At 44.9% G+C, this 18123-nt stretch overlaps 1 protein-coding gene across 2 annotated transcripts; it reads right to left on the reverse strand.

The window, feature by feature from the left end:
• Positions 1 to 21: 21 nt before the first annotated feature.
• Positions 22 to 17924, reverse strand: LOC144101170 (uncharacterized). 2 transcript variants are annotated; one of them, XM_077634218.1, is made up of 10 exons: positions 17619 to 17924; positions 17366 to 17419; positions 16724 to 16835; positions 14277 to 14368; positions 12796 to 12924; positions 11633 to 11906; positions 10129 to 10326; positions 7080 to 7273; positions 1189 to 1283; positions 127 to 266 (listed from the first exon to the last, which is right to left on the reverse strand). In XM_077634218.1, exons 1-9 carry the CDS (start codon positions 17790 to 17792, stop codon positions 1254 to 1256), a joined length of 1257 nt encoding a protein of 418 aa, XP_077490344.1. In that variant the 5' UTR covers positions 17793 to 17924; the 3' UTR covers positions 127 to 266; positions 1189 to 1253. The 2 variants fall into 2 exon arrangements, with proteins under 2 accessions (XP_077490345.1, XP_077490344.1); XM_077634219.1 differs by lacking the exon at positions 12796 to 12924 and having other exon boundaries at positions 22 to 266.
• Positions 17925 to 18123: the final 199 nt, after the last annotated feature.

Raw genomic sequence — 18123 nt, forward strand, 5'->3', positions numbered from 1 at the left:
AAAAAAAGTCAAATGGCAAACTTTTCAAGGACACAAGTTTGCAACGTTGCTCTCGTTTTAATGTGAAAACATCACAGCCAGTTTCTCTGCAGAGGCAGTGAAGGCAAGCCTGGGCTGACAGCTCTGACTAGGGCTTTAGAACGACGGCAGACTGGGCAAGTCGGTGCTCCATGACGAGAATTTTTTTCAGCCCTGAAATAATTCTTGCCACTAGGACTTTGACACTTTGCTGCCACTGGAGAAGGTTGAGCCTGTTTTGGGCTTGCCTGAGAGAAAGGGAAACAAAAATCTCAACTTCCATTACACAAGGCCAACAAGTGTTTCCACAAACTGCACAATGCTAATCAAAGTTTTCGACGCCTGTGATTTAAATGTATTCGACCGCAAGTATTGGTGAAACTGCTGTGTTAATTTTTCTCCACACGACTGAGTCAATAGCACAATTCTTCCTTGACATTTTTAATCATGGCAGCGGTCATTTCGTCGTGGCCTCAATAACTTTTGCGAGAGAAATGAATTCAGTCTGACTTATACGCCATTGTCTCCTATCATGATTGCCACATACACTCCTCAAATCTGGTGGTGAGATCGTGTGTTAGTACCGACGTGAATCCGCCAGTTTGCTTACCACAGATAGCACATTCACAATTCCCGCTTTCTGCAGAAGGATGTGGAGCCTCGGGGTATTCGAGACTGAAATTAAGTGGCCCACAGCATCTAGGCAAAGCTCTTGCAGTTCATCTTGCACATTGCACTGAAATAGCCTCACAATTAACTCAAAGCAGCTGCTCAACGCTTTCTCAAGGTCAGTTATTGTGCTCCAGAAGGTTTCTTGTGGCCACCATTTGTGCGAAGAGAACTGGAGATGGTGGCCACTTCCAAATTGTACATAGCTTTCTTGAACACATCCCGCACCCGTTGTGTTCACGAAAGCAAGGTTCTCTTTTAGAACATTATCTTATTTTCTAATTTCGTTTTAAGAAAGATTGTGTTTCTTGAATCTTAACAGCCATTGTGCAAAGCATGTTCAGTAGTGTTTCTCTTAGCAGCTGTGTTTTCTCGCCGTAACAAACTGGCCACACGTGCGCCAAATACAAGGAAAATGGGAATGGACTGGCATACTTTTCTCCATGTGCTGACTATCGCACATCTGAAAAGCTACAAACTTAATGCTGTTCAAGCACTTGCCTTCAGTGTGAAGACTTTCTGCAAAGACTTGCAGTGTGAAGACAGTGTGAAATCTTGTATACTGGCTAATCCAACTCCTCTGGGCTTCCTGGATGCTGAAATGAAAGGCATGCTACGACTATAGCACAGCATGCACGTTCAGATTTGTACCCTTTGTGCAAATGACTTAACAAAAGATGATGCTGTAGCAGCAAGTCACGTTTATGACTGCTGCCACTGACGCGAGAAAAGGCAAAGCAAAGCTGCCATATGTCACTTCGTGCAGATGCAGTTCAGTTCAACATGAAATGTAATGCCTTGTCTGCATGCAATTGATGATTACTCCCCAAATGAAAATGCGAACTATGCACTTTTTTGTGCAGCTTCAGACATGTGAATTGGCTTCATAACAGTAGCAATAATACTTCACATTCAATAAGCTAGCTAAAATAACTTTGTCCTTAAGCACCAGTTTGGTGTTCTCTTTCACACCACCAGGGTGTACACACGCACCATTCACATGCAGAAAACAGATCTAGCAATTAGCATTCCAACTGCAATCATAGTAGGAAGGTCACAGCAGCCGATTACTACGGGTGTGTGAATATAATTTCGAGCATGAATTAGGCAGTTGAAACGTTTTGTTCACAAACACTATTTTCAGCTAGAGAGATGCACCATACCGCATAAAGACCAGAACAAAGAATCCTCGTCCAGGCTAAAAGAAATGAGAGATATGTAGCCGTACTGTCATGTATGGATGATACCCTCGACAACACACTACCTGAAAAATTCCCATAAAACTATCGCTGAAAAGGTGTGGTGGAAAAACCAGTGTTGCCTGCACGTCCAGTAGATGGCGCCACCTCCTGGCTTTGCCTGGCACTGAAGCGGCCAGCATTACCACCAAGTACTTCAAATACAAGCTGTATTTCGCCACCACTCTTAAATCAAGGCCTCTCTTTAGCAATGCCTTCTCATTGCTGACTCCAAAGATTTGCATTTTATAGTTCTAGAAGCTGCAACCCCCTGTACAATTCTTAGCGGCAGAGGACTGTGAGAGGTAGTTACTATTTGAGCACACTGCATATATATGCCTTTCCGAATTGTTTCAGCAGAGCAACTACACTCAAGCTTTCTAGATGCCCATTCCTCCTGCTTCTTTCTCAAAAAGTTTGACAACTAAAGCTGTGCTATAGGAAACAAAAAGTTCTCACTAGCAACTATTAAGGGACCAACGACTCGCTGCAGCAGAAAACTTGGCGACCAAGGTGGCTTCATTTCAAAACGATTTTCTTGCAAACCTGTTTTATGTATATATCCCGATGTTGTAAAAACCATAATCATCAAGCACGTAACACCCACTTGAGCTTCCACACCCAAATCTTTTAGGCACAGTGACGCATGCCTTGTTGGTGACATTTTTGTTGTACCGTGGTCACAGCTTTAACCAAGGAAAGTAAAATGCTGTAGTGCCATCTATCAACGAAAGCTCGGAGCACTCTATTGACGACTCAAAGGGGGTATTGCTTTTCATCGATGAGTGCACCAAATATGAAGAAAAAATGCATTCACCAACAAATAAGTGTAGTATTTTACCCAGATGTGGTCCCGTGGTGGGGTACACTGATGGCGAGGTTTCACTGCAAGACGGCACTTCTGCTTGACTTATGCTATTTTCAATGCTAAATAGTAGAATCTCGATGATGCGATCCCAGTTGATATGAATTTCGGGATGATATGGATTCGTAAAATGTCCTGGCCAGAGCGCACTGTGCACAGCGAGCAGGAATTCCGATGTTACGAACAAACCCCTGCCCCGCTGCGGACGATACAAACATGCGAGCAACGACCGCACCATCACCTACGTCGGCCTCAAGTAAACCCCTTTAGCTGAAAACAGATTTGCAAAAAATCTGCACACGAATTTTCTTCATTTTGGTTTGGTGGGGTTTAACGTCCGAAAGCGACTCAAGCTATGAGGGACACCGGTGTGGGAGGCTTCGAACAATTTCGACCGCCTGGGGTTATTTAACGTGTCCTGATATTGGACAGTACACAGGCCTCTTAAACTTAATTTCGTCTCCATTGAAATGCGACCGGTGCAGTCGAGAACAAACCCACGTCCTTTGGATCAGCAGCTGAGCACCATAATCACGGAGCCACTGTTGCGGCTTTTTTGTTTGGGATTATTCGAATTTCGGATGATGCAAATGTTTTTCGTGACTCCGTGAGATTTGCATAATCGAAATTGTACTTGATTTGTAAATACTAATTTCTTCGATAGTACAGTGCTCGATGCTGACAATTTAAGGAAAGATCTTTTCGTTTCAACCATAAACTAGTAACGCGTGTTGGTCAGTTGTTGGTCCCTTTAACATACAGCCGAGTCCATGCCATGCAAACCACCACCTGCTCTTGTAATGCAGTATGGCTCCATCATGGTGTCCCCCCTGCAGTTATAGTTGGCAAAGAACCACATCAACATAGTGAAATTGTTAGCGTTTCAAACAACGTTCACTATCACGCAATGCATACTTGAGAGAGAACACAGCTAACAGAAGGAAAGGGAAATTTACATGCAAAACCATAAACAATCCCAGATTGTAGCAATTTCTATGAACTTAGGATATCAGGTTTAGGGCACGTACACCTGATTTCACATGCACTGCTACATGGGAAAATTTACAAGTTTTCCTTCCCTGTGAAGTTCGCTGCAAGTGAAGGTTCCCATGGTACTGTTATGTGTCATAGTGGCTATTACAGCTTTCAAGAAGGACTAATTCAATCTGATGCAAACCTGTGCAAGATTTGTAATGTTATGTATGGCATGAAAAGGTGGCAAAAGATGCAGTCTTGTTCGTATGCGGCTAGCGCCACTGTATGACTTGATATCCCATTGTCAGCCAGACTCCGTTAGTTTACAGCCACGCCTCATCAAAACAGACATTTTGGTTGCCAAGCAAAATTGCCCGTAAAGCAGATCATCCATAATAATGAACTGTGGTAGAAAAGAAAAACGAACTATCATGAATATAAGGCCTGCTTCTATGCATAGTGAAAACTGCACAAAATCTTCGGAGCTCCAAGAGCATTATCTTGGTAATCATTAGGTATTTCAATGTAATGTGCAGTTAGACAGTCCCATGAGATGCCATCATTGAGATGCATGATGGCATCTCAACGCAAGTTGAGCAGTATCCTCCTCCTGTGATTGCTCGCACCTCCCATGACTTGGCAGAGCGCATATCTGTACCTAGTCAGCCAAAAGCAGCTGAATGTGTTTCTAACGGCACACTGACCAGGCAACTTAAAGCTGTAATGTACGAAACCTCGAAAAAAAAAAAAAAGCCATCATTAAAGGGACTATGCAAAGAATTCAAAGTCGCTTGTAAATGTTTTCTATGTTTAGAAATGATGCTAATGAGCATTCACACCAAGTATAAGTCTTCGGAACTGAGCCGGCAATTTATTATAAAGTAAAAAAAACACGTGTTTTTTAAAATTCGCTGGCCGATTGGTGTGCTCGTAGTGACCGATTTTGCAACTAAAATCGTGGAAGAAAGACGTCACACTACCCATGACATCGCCAGGCCACCACACGCTGTCATTCGCTGGAGCCACGGTAGCCACGACGTCAGGGGCACACTTCCGGTAGCCGTGAAAATCGTCTGCTCGTGCCGCCGCGCGACCCTCTCGGGCAAGCGCGGGCCAGGGCATTGCCTTCGCCCATATGGTTTCAATTTTCCTCTGCTGCCTCCTTCTGTCGGGAGTTCCGGAGCCACTCGCACGGCTCTTCATGGGCACGCATAGGGCTCGATGCCCATCGCGGCTGTAAGAGCGAGCAGTCGCGCCTCGAGGTCCGGGTTTATTACTGCTAACTACAACAGACGACAAGCAAAGAAACCCAATGCGTGCCGCAATCCAGGAAGGCAAAGAGAGACCAGAGAGATGCCGCCATGCCGCCGCCGCTGCTGCTGGGGCGCTAGGAGCGACAACCGGAAGTTGCAAAGCGAGTGTCATCTGATGACGTATTCAAAGGCAGGGCCCAGTCCCCGACCTGTTTTCTTTATTTTTGTCTGGTGCCCCGCATGTACGAGTTGAGGGGGGAGAGGAGGAGCGTAATTTTTAATCATCTATGTCTTGGTTGCTATTGAAGCTAGCTCAAAAATTCTTGCGTTGGGGTGACGCGTGATGAAATGTCTATCTCTAGTCTGCTTTACGTAATCTCAATTAATTTATTGCATAGTCCCTTTAACGTGCACTGCCTTTCGCTGTGTCCTGCAGTGTAAACAGAGGAAAAAATTACGGTACACAGATACAATACTAGTTTTTTTTTCTGCAGGTCATCTGTTTGAGAACGCATTTCGGGTTACACATTCAAACGCAAGGTACGAATATAATGTGAATTTTTATTTTTTTTTTTCTGCTGATTTTCAAGATAGAGCAACCTTCACCTCGGGATTCGTGAACTGCTAGCATAAGCCACATTTCCGATGGGACTGGGGGCCACACAGCACTCGCAGCCAAGATGCAAGACTGGGCAGCACGGAACCCAAAGGAGCGGCGGCCGCTGCTGTGAAGGAGGCTTTGTGTGGTAAGGCGTTTGAGGCTTTGCTGTGCTCAGTGGTGTTGCGTGCACTTCTGAAGTGCTCCCTCCCAAACACATATGTCGAAATATCCATCGCTTCCATAATTTTGTGTGCCGTCTCCATTTTTTTTCAGAGCCCTTGGCTGTAATTAGCTTGAAAAGGTTAAGATTGTACTATAATTTGTATTACCTTTTTTCCTTCATTTCGCAAGATCTCAAAATTCCCCTCACGTTATATGGTTTATGAGGATTTAACGTTCCAAAGCAACTCGGGCTACGAGGTACGCCGTAGTGAAGGGCTCTGGAAATTTCGATCACTTGAGGTTCTTTAACGTGTACTGACATCGCGCAGTACACGGGCCTCTAGAATTTCGCCTCCATCGAAATTTGACCGCCGCGGCCGAGATTGAACCCGCGTCTTTCGGGTCAGCAGCCGAGCGACATAACCACTGAACCGCCACGGCGGCCCCTCACGTTATAGCCGTTGCGGTGCCAGGTGCTGCCGGAGCGGTCGCTGATTGGCCGAAAGTGACAACGGCAAATGCGCCGAGATCGTTGGGAACCGGCAGTGGCCGAGGGAGACTTCAGCGAGCCACGACAGCATGAGGACGTAAGGTAAATGCCTCCCATCTTCCCTCTTGGTTGTCGCCATCTTGCCCCGTCAACCACACGACCAATCCAAGCGGCAAGGGTCTCAGATCCAGCACCCAGAGATTTTTTCGGAGAGCGCAATAAACATTTGGCCCTTGGAAAAGCATTCTGTTGCGTGTTTATTTCGCATTTCCGCTGCGCCGCCGTGAAAACGGTCGCGCGTGGAGTGTGATACCGAGAGCTCGGAGTTCGCCGCCGAGGCCTCAAAGGAGGCTCAGCGGCCTGGTAAGAACCCCCCCCGAACACCGTGCAAATGCGGCATTCTTCCCAAAGAGCTATACCACATGCAATACACAGCACACACAGGAAAGCATCCGTTCATGCCTGAATAAACTGAGAAATTCTGTAACGCTGGTGAATAGCATTGATCATTTCCAAAAAATGCTGGACGCCCTGGGCAGAATATAGAGCATTGAATACTATATGCAATTAATTTATGGCTCCCATGTTCAATCTATGTTCACTCCCGGTGCCGTCCTGTTATTGTCCTGCACCTTTTCCGTATTCATTTGTTTGTTTATTCTGGTCTATTGTTTGGTGTATTGCATCGTTTAGTTTAGGCCCATTTTTTTTTCCCCACCCTTACACAATGCTCCAACACTGGACATTTAAGGGCAAATAAAACCACTTAGAGCAAAGAAGCTGCTCGGAGAGCATGCACTCCACTTACATTGCCCTGCCCACGGACTTCGTCAGCTCGGATACAAACGTAGACAGAGTCTAACGAGCCACTGCTCTCCGTCAGCTCGGTGATTGTGACGGCCTCGCCAGCTGAGCCCCCAGCCTCGTCATCCGTCAGCTTCACAGCAGAATCCGATGAAGACGTGGACACAAAGTCGTCAGCCAAGTCTTCCACAATGGGCACTGTCATAAAGCACAACGGTGTTAGAGCGCCAGTTCATCTCTCCCAATCACTGCCACTGCACTCGTAAAAGGGTAATGTGCTTTCCAGAAGCTCCTGCGCCACTTTGCTGGTGACTACAGCCAAACATGACACTTAATAATAAACACGTTCAGTTGGACCAGTATACAGCGCCCACTACGTTCTGCATGCTGTGAATGGTACAACCGCAGAACTTTGTTTGCTGCGCAATAGCATCCTTCAAGTGAACATGCACAGTGTGGTGCCATCTAGAGAGAATAAGTTAAAGCGCTCCTGAAGTCGGATGAAGAAATTTTTTTCGCATGTTGTTCATGACAATGATGCGTGCAGGATGAGCCTTAGTTTCTCCAAGGAGGCTACGAAAATAGGAAGAACTGTAAAAGCTACCACAAAGCTGGAGAACTGCTTTGCCGGGTGTCGTTGCTATGACGGCAATGTACACCACACACTGTAAGGCTTGACAGCTTGACAGAAGCAAATTGTCTAAAACACCAAGATTAGTAGTCGCGCTTTGAGGTATGGGTGAGAGTAAAAACTAAAAACAATATTTTTTTTGTTTACTTTTCATAAATGCATCCCTACAAGACAGTAATGGTACCTGAAAGCAGCCACCTCTCCCATGACCAGCCTCACTGCGTTCTGTTCGCATAAATGGGGCATGGACCACAGTGCTCAGTTGGTATTTACCATACTGTTTACAGTTGCAACTGTAAATGCAAACCACAAAAGATGCACGGCAACGGAAAAAACTTTCAGTGCAAAAAGAAGATGGACAAAAGACAGGCGCGGTGCCAACTTCAAAATTTTTTTTTGTTCATTACAGCTTTTCAAATCGTATTTTATTTCACTTCTGTTGTTTCTCGTTGAACTATTTACCATTTTACAGGCTTCAGACAATTTTTCTTCCCTGCTTTTTCTCTCGGAGTGTTTTAGGCATAATATCTGTCGCACTGTGTCCGTGCACAAAGCACTTTCCTCTGCTGCACTGCCTGTGTGCCCGCATGTACCGTGCCTTTCAAACAAGACAATTTGTTGAAGTCAACACTGTGTTCCCGTTTCCATCCGTTGTCTTTTTGTACTGCAAGTCCTTTCTTAGCAGGAGCTGCCAACTAGCCCAAGTTTCCACTCTTGTAAAACGCACAGACACTGCCGTACAGTTGGCAGCAGTTTTCTTGGTAATGAAAGGAAGGCTACAGGGCAGAAGCACCTCTAACTGTTTCCCCCTGCCATACAGCACGGCCGTGCAACTGACCGCCTGGTGTGTTGTTTTCTGTGGTCCTTTGCTCCGTCCCTGGTGTAAGTGGCACCATCTTTGGAAGCTTCCCATAGCAATACTTCATGAATAATAAATTTCCTGTTATCGAAAAACCCGTTTCTACTCCACTCTCTAACATTCAAGGTTGGCAGACATGTTAGGAATGTGCCCTAAATTACAAGCAAGTAAAACCTCATTAATTCGGACCTCAGGAGTGCAGAAGGAACATCCAAATTATTCGAACGTCGACTTATCGAATGGCACCCAAGAACTGTTTGTATGAGAGTAAAATTTATCTGCTGAAAATAGGGACAATGGTCACCTCTCTTTTAAGACGAAAACTGCGAGACAAAGGCGATTTTTCGCAGTTTGACATAAAGCGACCAGAAGCACGGTCAAGTGCACTTCAATCGTTCGTGTCTGCTCGCTTTTTTAAAGTCAAAAAAGGTTTAAGAACTAGCCCAGACTCATACACCAATAAACTTCATTTTAGCAGTTCTGTGAAATGCTGTAATTCATGCACGCTATCAGGAGTGTCTGAAACAACTGCTCCATGATGGTAAGTGTCTCCGCGGCTTCTTTCTGTGAGCGACTAAGTAGCGCTGGAGCTTCTTCGCACGCAATTAGGCTGCACTGCACAAACAGCGAACAGCACGTGATGAGCACTAAGTTTCGGTGCGCTGGAGGAACAGAAGTACCATGTGGATGAAATTAAAATTATCAGCTACAAAGCAATCATTGTTCTAAAGAATGTGCTGCTTGGCTGGCTGCAAAGCTCCAAAAACGAAACTACGTGGCCGGACTCTCTCGCTGCCTGTCAACAGGGGCCTGCCGATCGTTGCCACGCTTGCGTCCCATGCACGTCAAAGGGGCGTGGGAAATAACGTAATACGTATGTGGCTCAGAACTCAGTAGGAATATTTGGATGCTCGGCTGTTGAGCAGGACATATTTTGACACGGCACCACTTCGGGAGCCGATCCGAATTAATTAACCGATGCCAGCCCCAGGGCATCTGAATGAAAGAGTTTCCGATGCCATAGGCTTACATGGGCATTTGGAGCAACTCTGGCAGCAGTTCGAATTATCCAAATAGCCGTGGGCCATACTAACATGGTTTGGTTTCAGGTTTTATGAGGTTTAACGTCCCAAAGCAACTCTGGCTATGAGGGACGCGGTAGTGGAGGGTTCCAGATAATTTTGACCACCTGGGATTCTTTAGCATGCACCGATATCACAAAGTACATGGGCGTCTAGCATTTAACCTCCACCGAAATGTGACCGCCGAGGTCAGGATCAAACCCGTGTCTTTCGGGTCAGCAAGGTATTAACAAGGTTTTACTGTAAACCAACTGACATACTGTGTTTTGAAAACGAACTCTTAACTGCACCAGGGACCACTTCTGCTGTGTACAAAAAGAAGGCAAGCTTCAGCTCCGTAGCTTTTGCTCCACTGCTAAGAAAAGTTGGTGCAGAGTATAGCCCAAGGTTTCGCACTGAGCACCGTTCAGTAATGAGTGCCTCCGTCTCTGCTCGAAGCTTTTCAAAAACATGATTTCGACCGCAAAGAGCTGGCCCTCACCGCGCTGTCGCCCCATGTCATCATCGTCGTCCGTCAGCTCGTCATCGTCAAAGTCATGGGGCCGTGGCTGGGACAGGGAGGCGACCCATGAGCCTAGGTCGTGGGCATGGTTGAAGCTGCTTGCATTGAATGATCCCCGCTTGGTGCTGGTAGCTAGGGCTGCATGCATCTGCTGCGCCCTCTGGCTGCTCTCGCCAGCTGCACAATGCATGCACACCGCATTACGATAGGTTTCATGGCACATAAGCTACCGAGGCTAACATGCGCCAAACCTGGGGTTAAAAAACGAACTGCCACCACACACACAGATCTATCAACATATTAGTACCACCGTCAGACCCATGAATGGCACACCAAACCATCGGCACACCTTAAGAATCCCTGTTACGTCGCCTTTGTTCGCCACCGAGGAAAAGCTTAAAAACCACGTGGTTACAAGTGGCTGCAGGGTGCAAAACAAATTGCTTCCGTAGAGCTTCTGTAGACTCAGAAACGACGGAGGACGCTGCTGAATACCCATGTAATCAGATGCACGTGGATTTGTTGCAGTGCTTTGTTGATGCACAGCTGACCAGGCCTGATGTCGCCTGCACAGATTTTGTTTCGTTTGTTGGTGTCGACGCTGCTACCGCTGACAAAACCATCGTACGGTAAACATATGAGCATTGCCAGAGAATCTGATGAAGACGACTGTGAGGAGGAGGCCGACCTACCATCAGCTGCCATAAGCGCTACTACCGCGGTTAGTTATAATGCATCCCTAAGGCAGGTTATTGGCGGAGAGGGTCTCGGCGTAAAGCACACGACTGCACAGGAGAGCTTGGAAATTGCCGTAATACGGTTAAGATTGAGAAAGCAGACACGCATAATGGACCGTTTAAAGAAAGAAATGCCACTTTTGTTCGAAATTGCATTTCTGGCTGTAATAAGAGATGTCCACCTACTATGAACTTCGGATACTGCGAACAATATCCACGCGACCGTCAGGCTCGTTGCAAGTGGGCTCAACTGCATTCCCCAAGGAGAAGACTTGGGGAGCATACAAGGAGAAGACTTGGGGAGCATACGAAAAGGAGCGAACACCTATGCCACAGGGCATATGGCTTTGTCGGCCATGTTCCTTGTTTTTTCATGCTAAGCATGAGACTCCTTTCCTTTTAATCAAGTGCTCTGTTATTGTAATGGAGCTTGCATTCCATAATAAAGTTAGATACAAAGCTTATTACTTTCTTGAAAGCACAGGATGTGTACAATGGAAACTGTACCACTATATACAACACTTCACTTATCCCAAAACTCAATTTATACAGAAATTTTCTGTCGTTTTTAAGACTCGTTTAATAAAAGTTTACTGCACTCTACATAATCAAAAAGTAATACTTTGGGCTATGAGCACTGCCTGCTTGTTTCATTTCCTTCTACTTGTCTCGTCATTTCCAGTGCTCTTGTGCAAAGGAATGCAGAAAGCTACCGCCAAACACGAGCAGGTAAGAGGGGGACGTACTGGATGCTGCAGGGGGCCTGATGAACAGGGCCGCCCTTGGCGGTGGTGGGGGCCGATGTGTCGGGTTCGGCGAATGAGCAAAACGTTCCCTCTCTCTCCGGCTAGAGTGGGCTGCCGGAATGCCTTGCTCTCTCATCGGGCCCCTCTTTGGCGGTGGTGGGGGCCGAAGTGGAGGGTTCGGTGAATGAGCAAAACGTTCCCTCTCTCTCCGGCTGCTGTGAGCTGCCTGAAAGCTTTGCTCTCTGTCTGGCTGAACCATTTGAGCAATGCGGTTCTGTATTCACGAGAAGAGAAAGAAAAAAATGTTCAGGAGTTCGCGTAATATGACAATTAAGAGTTTCAGCATCAGCTATATGTGCAAGGAATTAAGAAAGCGGCAAGAAAATGCGTGCAGGGGTTTCGATGCGAGCTTAATTAAAAGTGACAGTTAAGGGGGGACCCGTGTCTTTACAGCCAAAAATTCACAAAAATTGATTTTTAAATTTTGTGATATTCAGATTTGCAAGGTTCTTTTCTACTGGCAAGTGAAGTCAAATATAAAAAGCACATAATGCTGAAAGCAGATTTTTTTTATTCTTTGCTTCGTAACTTTTTAAAATGGCACTTTGTATTACCACTGGGTTGACGTGTTTAGACCCTGAAATTCAATATGCAATAGAAGAAAAAATATTAATCGAATCGAATGAGTGCAGCAACATTGTGTTCCTTATTCTTCCTAGTATTTAGCAGTGCACTAATATTCAGTTTTTACAGGTGGTTATTTTCTGATTTTTTTTTTCAAACTTTAGAGCTTTGTTTGCAATTACCTTAAATTGGTTCACACGCACAAAAATATACCGCGTTTTTGGAATCTGCACAAAGAACTGTATAAGCATGCGAAGTTTCATTAACTATGGTTGGAAAGTAAGGAAGGGCAACTGCATAGGTTTTAGAATCCGACAAGCTTAAAGGTGTGTCAAACTTGAAAGTAAAGCATGTGAAGTCTTTTGGGCTAGCATTTGAAATGGTGACGTAGCCAATGATTGAAGCTGCAACAGCTTTTATGCTTGTCTGCAGTGCACAGCGCTGAGTCGGGGGTGCATGATGATGCCATCTACGGTGTCAGTACATTTCTGAAGCAGAAGCAGTTGATTCGAAGGAAAACAAAAAAAAATAAACACCACCACCGAAGGCAAAGACCTCGGAGCTTTGTTTGGCTCCATCCGAAGACGCGAGGCAGGGTTTGGGCGAAGACAGAGGAAATTTGAAATCTCCCCGTCTGCGACATCACCACCAAGTTTCTCCGCACTTCTCTGACGTCGTGAGGAGAAAAGAATGACGGCTATGTTATTATTTTAAAAGCTAGCGCAAAATAACGTTTCATGATTTCTCAACAGCTTATGGAGACCCGAATCCTCAAATACTGCGGAATTCTCAATAAGTGGTGCAGTTGCCCTTTAAGACCATTATACTTCCCCCTTCCAATGAAGGAGGGTAAAAGAGTTTAGGGCCAAAAATTTTTTTTTATTAGTGAAGTTGTGATTATGAAATTTAAGGGAACATGTATTTCTGTCGGCTGACTCCAAACGCCATTAATTTCATGCAAAACAAGTTTTGTGCACTTATGCAATATCAACTTCTCCCATTCTAATTGGTTTTGGGGGAAAAGAAATGGCGCAGTATCTGTCTCAGATATGGTTGGACACCTGAACCACCGGTGAAAGACGAAAGGAAGAAGAGGTGCCGTAGTGGAGGGCTCCGGAATAATTTCAACCACCTGGGGATCTTTTAACCTGCACTGACATCCCACACCACACGGGCACCTTAGGGTTTTTCCTCCATAGGCACCTTAGGGTTTTTCCTCCATAAAAACGCAGTCGCCGGTCACAATTATTCCAGAGCCCTCCACTACATACAGCACCTCTTCTTCCTTTGTCTTTCACTTCCTCCTTTATCCCTTCCCTTATGGCTCCCTTCAGGTGTCCAACGATATATGAGACAGATACTGCGCCATTTCCTTTCCCCCAAAACCAATTAGAATTAGATTTCTGAAGTGGATGATCGGCAGGGCAACATCTCATCTTCCTCCCTGATGTCTAGAAAAGCTATTGGCATGCATTTTAGAAATTTCCTTGCATGCAAGATTTCTTGAAAGCTCACGACAAACACCTTCAATGACATATTACACGAGTGCACAATGACTTGTTTTACACTAAATTAAATGGCATGTTAGGAACTGGCACACAAAAAATACATGATTCCTGACAATTTCACAGCTCTGACCTCATTAATAAAAAAATGTTCAGTCTAAGATTTTCTTGCCCCTTCAAACGGGTCACCTGACCTGTCAGCCACTTGGCCGATCAGTGACCAATGACAGCTGGACATGTGATGCTTCTTTGTGATACCATCATTCAATACGTACAACAATTGTAAAGACTCAGGGTGTGAATTTATATAGACAACTGATGCAGTAGAGAACCCTTCCAGAATCGACGTGGCACTTTGAGGACCCTCCCATGCAAGTATCTGCCAGTCATATTGCTATCACTATAAATGAAAAAAAACAAAAAAGCCCTCCAAACTCCAGTGCTTCGCGTAATTTAGCACCACAGTGACAAAAAAACGTTACCAGCTGGGCAAAGCACACGCAAAGCAAGCGTACCTTCCATGAGCCGACAATGCCCCTTCTCGGCATGGGCAAGATGGCAGGCTCTGGATTGCCTGGCTCTTCTAACAGGGCGCTGGGCTCTTCACCTGTTCAGATTCGCAAGAGAATAGACAGTTTGTGTGGGATTTTACAGCGCATAAGCAGCTGAGGCTACCATGCACCAAACAGAGGGCTACAAGAACCTGACTGTCATGCTAATTGACTGCCAGCTTATAAAATATTAGTTTATCACAGTTTATTTTTGAGGAACCTAACAACGTGCGATAACTCTACCACTGCATTTTCTCCTTAGAGCAAGTTAGGGTGGAAAGGAATGTGTTTGTTGTAAAATACTGGGAAGTGCCTTCTGCTTAATTTTTTTATATTTTCTGCACGAAAATGAAATGCAGTTCTTTGTGACAGCTCTGCCACACAATTCACAAAGAAGCTTTTCTTGTTTCATGACTGCAAGTTGTGTGCATGTAAATCCTAGGTAAAGGTGCCAAAAAACAACTTCAATAAAATGGTTTTGTTTATGGGGTTTAACGTCCCAAAGCGACTCAGGCTACAGGGGACGCCGTTGTGGAGGGTTCCGGACCATTTTGACAACCTGGGATTCTTTAGCGTGTGCTGACATCGCACAGTACACGAGTCTCTAGCATTTTGCCTCCATCTAAATGGGACCACTGCGGCCAGGATCGATTCCGCGTATTTCGGGTCGGTGGCTGAGCACCCTAACCACTGAGCCACCACGGCGATTAAGTTCAATAAAATCTTCCGTGATGTTGGCACAACTTGCATTTTCCCAGGATCAGCTTTACGAGGTACAGATTCACTCCTCAGTCTACTCATTGTCAGGTTCATGCAATCTTTGTGGGGAATATTTACAGTGAGAGCAGTATAAAGGGCATGCCTGTGAATGCCGCCCTGAAGCAATTGCAATGTCCGTCTACACATCGTATACCATGCATGTGACAAACGCATTCACGTGTGTAGGGAGTCACATTAATGGCGTGCATGGGGGGAGTGGATATGCACAGCCATTTTGAGCAACTTTGGGTTACATTTCTCTCCGAAGAAAAGTATGAATGCAAGGTGGCCTTAAGGTGGGGCAAGACTTTGAAAATAAGTTTTCAAAAGTTAGCTGTACAGCAGTTGTAATAAAAGTCATGGCTATAATATTTGCAACGTATGTTGAAGACAGATGCAACTTGCATTAAGAGCTCAAAACTAATTAAAATGTGGTCTTATATTCTTTATTTTTCTACTAATGCACCTTTTTCCAAAAGAAACCTATCCGCAGAGTGTTGAAATTTTGTATATGAGTAGCAATCAGTACTACACACAACTGGTACCAAAATTATGCGCTTCGAACAAAAGCAAGATTTATTATGCTTTTTTCCTTTGTCGATGGTATAAAATTGCCACTCATGAATGGTTTCTTTTTTTTTTAATCGTAAAAATACAAATGAACTTAGGCTATTGATTCTGGTACCGGTTATGTAAATGGTGTCAATAATTCTGTTTGCTTATGCCTTATAGTTCCCAAGAAAAAAAATACACAAACCTCCAAAAATGTTATTTTGAGAAAAATGTCGATAAAGTCTCTGGAACACCCACTTTTTCGTTGTTCGATGTCATGACAAAAAAGGAACAAAAAACTATTTTTCAAATCGCGAATACCCAATATTTTCTATAAGAGAGAAATTTCTAACAGATAGTTGCAAAATCTCAAAACCAAATTTTTTGATCAAAGTCTCACCCACCTTAAAGGGGCTCTCAATAAAGTTTCCTGGGAAGTTAAAGGACACCGCCTTACAAATATCCTTTAGCAGGAATTTTTTAGAAGCAGCTTTTTGGAAGCTGAGTGATCTGTAGTCAAAATTTGAATTTCAGCCTTTGCACGTTTCCTCTCCTCACGTCACTTTTTGCACTCTCAAAGGTCGGCGCTCCTCCGCCACCCTTGGAGCTTCCCGACCTGTGACACTGCCATGGTAGCTACGTGACGCCTGAAAGAATCTAACCAATAGCCATTACTGAAGAGAATTATGCAGCATCGTGAGACAAAGGAGGGCGCAAGCATGAAAAAGTCACCAGGAAGGATTCGCCAACTTTCTCACATGATTGTGAGTTCTACGCTGTGTATAGAAGTGTATTGTTTGGCTCAGGTGTTCATGGCAAGAGAGTGTAGTGAATGAGCGAGTTTATGTACTCTCCTCAGAAGGTGTTTCGGAGCCCCTTTAACCCCTAAGTTTGCAGACAATGGCATTTGCAAAGCTGCAAGTTTACTAAAGGCAAGTTATGAAACATACCGTCAGCAGTTTTTCGGTCAGGTACAAGACAGCTCAAACTGACAATGACAGCAGCATCATTAAACTCTTATATTATGCAACTAGTAACAAAAAAGCTGCATGCAGGCAGAGGTTCACAAGGTAGTAGAAGTACGAAAGGTAGCAGCTTACAGTCCAAGAAGTCCGAGGCAGTGTTGAAGGTTGGCGCACGAAGTGGTCTTTGTTGCCGCCAGTAAGCACCGACAACGTCAATACGGTCAGACAAGTCATCTGGCATGGAATGCTGCACAGTAAGGCGTGGTCAGTTTATCTTCAAATGCACCCACCACAAAGCAATCAAGGCCCATTTAAGGTCAAACGTGCAATGCCCGTATTAATGAGTCAGCAAGCTTCCAGATTTAATTGCCCTCGAAGTGACCGAAAGGAATCATGCAGACCTTCGTCCTGTTACCTGGTAACAATCGGCACAACGTATGGGCACAAAGACCCGATCACTTTCGTCAGTTGGTCGGGACCGATGTCATCCGCATATATATATATATATATATATATATATATATATATATATATATATATATATATATATATATATATATATATATATATATATATATATATATATATATATATATATATACTACAACGACAAAAACAAACGTCGGTGCTCCAAACACCGCAGAACTCGTTCTGCAGCCGAACGCCATATCCACCGAGCCGCTGGCGCGTAATCGCATTTTGAGGCGCGCAAAGAACGCAACGCGTCTACGCGTCTACGCTAACAGACACGAACACGGCGCTGCAAAATGCACTCACCGAGACGCCATTGGTGGGTCGTCCTCTTCCAACACCGGGCGCTGCGTGACGACCCTGGAAAGAACATTATGCGCAGGTCTATACAATACCAGACAGGTATCGAATGACTTCGATAGCACCCAAGCGTCAGTGGTCTAGAGGCCGTGACAGAGATTACTGCTACGGTAGGCCATGGGGCGTACCGCGCGGCCAAGCCACAAAAATGAACAAAGCGAAAAAGAAAAAAAACCACGAGATCAAGCAAAAGACTGACCAGGAACCCAGGGTTTTCTTGTGTCGCCTTCTTTAGAAACTTGAATAAGGGCAATTCCTGAAGAGGTATAAGCCGGCGGCCGCGACCCCAGCAAGGCAGAGGCTGGCAGTCCTCTTCAAAGTCCAACGGCGTTTTTATGCACTGGCTATATTCAATATCCAGCCCAATATCCATTACACGGCAAGCCTCGATCGTCACAGGTCAAAGCTGTGCAAGCGGGGCAATCAGGCAGACTACGCAACCCAACGCGCGCGTTGCAGACCACGCGCACCACGTGCACATCATTGATGATAGCGATTTGTGTTTATTTATTGTGTTGGTAGTTGACTGTTTCTGGTTGACATCAGTAACTAATTGCACAACGTATATAGAATCTTACTTACGAAGTGGATGCAGAGACTTCCGCTAAGCTGAAAGTCAGCAAGGTAGAAACAAAAAAGACAAAAGAAGAAAATAATGAAAGATATATATAGAGAAAAAGGGGAACGGCATCGCAAAATGCAAG

This window comes from Amblyomma americanum, chromosome 8 (genome assembly GCF_052857255.1).
Source record: "Amblyomma americanum isolate KBUSLIRL-KWMA chromosome 8, ASM5285725v1, whole genome shotgun sequence".
NCBI lineage: Eukaryota > Metazoa > Arthropoda > Arachnida > Ixodida > Ixodidae > Amblyomma > Amblyomma americanum.